Source organism: Mustela erminea, chromosome X (assembly GCF_009829155.1).
Source record: "Mustela erminea isolate mMusErm1 chromosome X, mMusErm1.Pri, whole genome shotgun sequence".
Classification (NCBI taxonomy): domain Eukaryota; kingdom Metazoa; phylum Chordata; class Mammalia; order Carnivora; family Mustelidae; genus Mustela; species Mustela erminea.
In genome coordinates, this window is record NC_045635.1 from 50,132,692 (window position 1) to 50,138,985 (window position 6,294).

Consider the following 6,294-nt stretch of genomic DNA (forward strand, 5'->3'; position numbering starts at 1 on the left):
TATTTTTATTTGGAATGGCACAGTTGTCTTTATTTTGTTTTGTTTTATTATGGTAAGAACACTTAACATGAGATCCATCTTCTCAAAATAATCTCTTTGAGCATACAATACAGTATTGCTAATGATAGGCACAGTGATGTACAGCAGATTTTTGAATTATTCATGTTGTACAACAAAAGTTTATGCCCACTGATTGGCAACTCCCCATTTCCCCCATTCCCAGTCCCTGGCAGCCATCATCTTATTCTTTGATTCTATGAGTTTGACAATTTTTTTTTAAATAAAAACAATCCCACAGGGAGCCTGCTTCCCTTCCTCTCTCTCTGCCTGCCTCTCTGCCTACTTGCGATCTCTGTCTATCAAATAAATAAATAAATAAATAAATAAATCTTTAAAAAAACAATCCCACATCATTTATTGTCCTCTGGTAATAACACAGAGGTAGTCAAAACAATACAAACAAAAGTTTTAGAACTACATTTCCAACAAAGCACATCTAAGAAAACAAACAAAATGACCATCTCAAGAATTTCTCACTTTGTTGATCATTTCTAGTTGGAGACACTTTAGAAGAGGGTAATATTATCTCCTTTTAGCACAATTCAATCCAGTTGTTTTCTTGAATTTGTTTCAGAATGACTCTCTTCAGCATCACCTGATGTGAGGTTCATGTACTCATCAAAACCAATGATATAGCCCTCTATCCGCATGGTCACTTGGTCATAAGGCCTCACCTGAATCTGAGAACTACTTTGCAAGTATCTGAAGATGAAGTTGATGGGCTGAACCATCAGCTTCTGCATTCTTTGGCCCTGGCCACAGTGAACCATGGTGGAAGCTGACAAAGACCGCCCATGATTTTGACTCTTTTAGGTGCCTCATGTAAGTGAAATCCTGAGATCTTTGGCTTTCTGTGAATCCCATAAAGTTGCAGGATACAAATGCAACATATAAAAATCATTTCTGTATCTTTAGGGTAAATACCCAGTAGTGCAATTGCTGGGTCACAGGGCAGTTCTATTTTCAACATTTTGAGGAACCTCCATGCTGTTTTCCAGAGTGGTTGCACCAACTTGCATTCCCACCAACAGTGTAGGAGGGTTCCCCTTCCTCCGCATCCTCACCAGCATCTGTCATTTCCTGAATTGTTGATTTTAGTCATTCTGACTGGTGTGAGGTGATATCTCATTGTGGTTTTGATTTGTATTTCCCTGATGCCGAGTGATTCAAATGTGGTGATCCAAAGGGGCACGTGCACCCGAATGTTTATAGCAGCAATGTCCACAATAGCCAAACTATGGAAAGAACCTAGATGTTCATCAACAGATGAATGGATCAAGAAGATGTGGTATATAGACACAATGGAATACTATGCAGCCATCAAAAGAAACGAAATCTTGCCATTTGCGACAACATGGATGGAACTAGAGCGTATCATGCTTAGCAAAATAAGTCAAGCGGAGAAAGATAATTATTATATGATCTCCCTGATATGAGGAAGTGGTGATGCAACATGGGGGCTTAAGTGGGTAGGAGAAGAATCAATGAAACAAGATGGGATTGGGAGGGAGACAAACCATAAGTGACTCTTAATCTCACAAAACAAACTGAAGGTTGCGGGGGAAGGATGGTTGGGAGAAGGGGGGTGGGGTTATGGACATTGGGGAGGGTATGTGCTTTGGTGAGTGCTGTGAAGTGTGTACACCTGGCGATTCACAGACCTGTAACCCTGGGGATAAAAATATATGTTTATAAAAAATTTAAAAAATCATTTCTGTTTCTAAACCATAGCAAGGTGCCAGCTGAAAATGACATTAGGAAAACATTTCCATTTAAAATGGCACAGAAAAGAATATAACACTCAGGAACAAATTTAGTCGAGGAGATGAAAGATGTGTACACTGCAAATTATAAAACATTGCTGAAAGAAATTAAGGACACAAACAAATGGAATGACGTCTTCTGTTCATTGGCTAGAAGAATATTTTTAAAATGTCTATACTGCTCAAAATGATACACAGATTCAGTGCAATCTCTATTAAAATGCCTGTCTTTAAAAAAAATTAAATTTTTAAGAATTTCTTTTCAGTGTACCAGAATTCATTGTTCATGCAACACACCCAGTGCTCCATGCAATACATTCCCTCCATAATACCCACCACCAGGCTCACCCAACCTCCCACCTTCCGCCCCTTCAAACCCTCAGATTGTTTTTCAGAATCCACAGTCTCTCATGTTTCGTCTCCCCCTCCAATTTCTCCCAACTCCCTTCTCCTCTCCATCTCCCCATGTCCTCCGTGTTATTTCCTATGCTCCACAAATAAGTGAAACAATATGGTAGTTGATTCTCTCTGCTTGACTTATTTCACTCAGCATGATCTTGTCCAGTCCCATCCATGTGCATACAAAAGTTGGGTATTCAACCTTTCTGATATAGGCATAATACTCCCTAGTGTCTATGGACCACATCTTCCTTATCCATTCATCCGTTGAAGGGCATCTTGGTTCTTTCCACTGTTTGATGACCTTGGCCATTGCTGCTGTGTACATTGGGTTACAAATGGCCCTTCTTTTCACTACATCTGTATCTTTGGGGTAAATACCCAGTAGTGCAATTTCAGGGTCATATAGAAGCTCTATTTTTAATTTCTTAAGGAATCTCCACACTGTTCTCCAAAGTAGCTGCACCAACTTGCATTCCCACTAACAGTGTAAGAGGGTTCCCCTTTCTCCACATCCTTTCCAATACACGTTGTTTACTGTCTTGTTAATTTTGGCCATTTTAACTGGTGTAAGGTGCTATCTCAGTGTGGTTTGGATTTGAATCTCCCTGATGGCTAGTGATGATGGACATTTCTTCATGTGTCTGATAGCCATTTATATGTCTTCATTGGAGAAGTGTCTGCTCATGTCTTCTACCCATTTTTTTGACTTGATTATCTGTTTTGTGTGTGTTTAGTTTGAGGTATTTTTTATAGATCCTGGATATCAGCCCTTTGTCTGTACTGTCGTTTGTGAATATCTTCTCCCATTCCATGGGTGGCCTCTTTGTTTTCTTGAGTATTTCCTTTGCTGTGCAGAAGCTTTTGATCTTGATGAAGTTCCAAAAGTTCATTTTTGCTTTTGTTTCCTTTGCTTTTGGAGATACGTCTTGAAAGAAGTTGCTGTGCCAATGTCAGAGAGGTTACTGCCTATGTTCTCCTTCTAGGATTCTGATGGATTCCTGTCTCACATTGTGGTCTTTTATCCGTTTCGAGTTTATCTTTGTGTATGTTGTAAGAAAATGGTCGAGTTTCATTCTTCTATACATAGCTGTCCAAATTACTCACCACCATTTATTGAAGAAACAGTCTTTTTTCCAGTGGATATTTTTTCCTGCCTTGTTGAAGATTATTGGACCATAGAGTTGTGGGTCCATATCTGGACTCTCTGCTCTGTTCCACTGGTCTATGTGTCTGTTTTTGTGCCAGTACCATGCTGTCTTGGTAATCACAGCTTTGTAGTAAAGCTTAAAATCAGGCAACATGGTGTCCCCAGTTTTCTTTTTCTTTTTCAACATTTCCTTAGGAATTCAGGGTCTCTCCTGATTCCATACAAATTTTAGGATTGTTTGTTCCAGCACTTTGAAAAATGTCAGAGGAATTTTGATCTGAATAGCATTGCAAGTATAGATTGCTCTGGGCAGTATAGACATCTTAACAATGTTTATTATTTTTATCCATGATTTCCATCTTTTGTGTCTTCAGTTCCTCTCATGAGTGTTCTGTAGTTCCTCGAGTACAGATCCTTTACCTCTTTGGTTAGGTTTATTCCCACGTATCTTATGGTTTTTGGTGGTATAGAAAATGAAATTGATTCTCTAATTTCCTTTTCTATATTTTCATTGTTAGTGTATAAGAAAGCAACTGATTTCTGTATATTAATTTTGTATCCTGTCACATTACTGAATTGCTGTCTGAGGTGGAGTCTTTTGGGATTTTCATATAGTTTCATGTCAACTGTGAAGAGAGAGACTTAAATTTGTTCTTTCTCAATTTGAATACACTTTATTTCTTTTTGTTGTCTGTTTGCTGTTGCTAGGAATTCTAGTACTATGTTGAAGAAGAGTGGTGAGAGTGGGCCTCCTTGTCCTGTTCCTGATCTCAAAGGGAAGGCTGTCAGCTTTTCCCTATAAAGAATGATATTTGCTGTTAGTTTTTCATAGATATATTTTATTTATATATAGATTCATTTATATAGATACATAGATGTAGATATATTTTATTATTCTAGATACATATTATATAGACATATAGAATATCTTCTATTATATAGATATATAATATATATTATAAATAAGTATATATATATTATATAGATATATTATATAGAATACATTCTATTAGATAGGTATATTTTATGAAGTTGAATGTTCCCTCTATCCCTATACTTTGAAGAGTTTAAATAAAGAATAGACGCTGCATCTTGTCAAATGCTTTTTCTGCATCAATTGAGAGGACCATGGGGTTTTTCACTCTTCTCTTATTTACTTGCTCTATCACATTGATTGATTTGAGAATGTTGAACCAACCTTGCATCCCAGGGATAAATCCCACCTGGTCGTGATGGATAATCTTTTTAATGTACTGTTGGATCCTATTAGCTAGGATCTTGTTGAGACTCTTGGGATCCATATTCATCAGGGATATTGGTCTGAAATTCTCCTTTTTGATGGGGTCTTTGCCTGGTTTGGGGATTAGAGTAATGCTGGCTTCATAGAAAAAGCCTGGGAGTTTTCCTTCTGTTTCTATTTTTTGAAATAGCCTCAGGGGAAGCTGTTATTACTTGTTTTTATTTTTAATATTATTATTAGTATTATTTTTTTCTTTGAATGTTTGGTAGAATTCCCCAGAGAATCCATCAGGTCCTGGGCTCTTGTTTTTTTTGGGTGGTTTTTGATAACTTCTTCAATCTGGTTACTAGATATTGGTCTATTCAGGTTGTCAGTTTTTTCCTGATTCAATCTTGGAAGTTTATAGGTTTACAAGAATGCATCCATTTCTTCTAGATTGCTTAACTTATTGCCATGTAACTGTTGATAATTTCAGATGATCGCTTCTCTTTCCTTGGTCTTAGTCATTATCTCTCCCCCTTCATTAATTTTTGATATAGAGTTCAACAATTCATTAGTTGCATATAACACCCTGTACTCATCACAAACGCATGCCCTACTTAAAGACTTTTTAAAATTTGTAATAGAAACTATTTCATTGTTGCATGTGGGTTATCTGTTTAGTCTTCCTAGACAGTTTTGGTGCTTTGGGGCTCTCTACAAATTTGTCCATTTTGTTTAGTTTATCTCATTGTTGACATACAACTTTTTATAGTATTCCCTTAGAATACTTTCCATTTTTGTAAGGTTGGCAGTAATGTCCCACCTTTCATTACTGATTTTAAGTATTTAAGTCTACTCTATTTTTTTTTTTCTTTTTGGTCAGAGTAGTACATGATTTGTCAATTTTGTTGATCTTTTCAAAGGACCAATTATTAGTTATGTTAATTTTTTCTATTGTTCTTTGATTCTCTGTCTTCCCTCTAATTCTCTTATTTTTTTCTTCCTGTTTCCCTTGCATTTAGGTTAGTCCTCTTTTTTCTAGTTTCTTAAGGTGAAAGTTTAAGTTATTGATTTAAGGTCTATAGGTGATTACAACTATAAATTTCTTCTAAGCACTTTTTACTGCATTACTTAAGCTTTGGTAGCTTGTGATTAGGTTTTCATTTACCTCAAAGTATATTCTGATTTCCCCTGTGGTTTCTTTTTTTCCTGTTGTCCCTTTAGAACTGTGTTTTTGTTTCCACATATTTGTGAACTTCCCAAATTCCTTTGTGTTATGTATTTCTAATTATATTCACTTAGGTTGGAGAATATACTTTGCTTTGAAAATTTTAAATTAATGACCCTTTTATGACCCAGTACATGATCTATCCCAGAGAATGTTTCCTGTGTACTTGAAATTAATGTGTATGCAGCTATTTGTTGAGTTGAGTGTTCTCCTGATATCTGTTGGGTCCAATTTGCTCATAATGTTGTTCATGTATATTCTGATCTTCTGTCTAGTTGTTCTATCCATTATTTAAAGTTAGGTAATAAAGTCTCCAACTACTACTATTGAATTGTCCATTATTCTCATAACTTCTGTTGGTTTTTGTTTCACATATTTAGAGGTCTGTTTTATGGTGCATATACGGTTGTAATGGTTATATCTCACCAATGGATTGACAATTTTTATCATTATAAAATTCTCTTCTTTGTTT

At 36.2% G+C, this 6,294-nt stretch overlaps 1 protein-coding gene across 1 annotated transcript; it reads right to left on the bottom strand.

Moving 5' to 3' along the window:
- Positions 1-602: 602 nt before the first annotated feature.
- On the bottom strand, positions 603-844 carry LOC116583107 (small nuclear ribonucleoprotein E-like). Its single transcript, XM_032331115.1, has one exon. The coding sequence runs from the start codon at positions 828-830 to the stop codon at positions 603-605; it is 228 nt and encodes a 75-aa protein (XP_032187006.1). The 5' UTR covers positions 831-844.
- Positions 845-6,294: the final 5,450 nt, after the last annotated feature.

Bases quoted from the DNA above. Each gene is read 5' to 3' on its own strand.
- LOC116583107 (XM_032331115.1), bottom strand. From the start codon at position 830: ATGGTTCACTGTGGCCAGGGCCAAAGAATGCAGAAGCTGATGGTTCAG.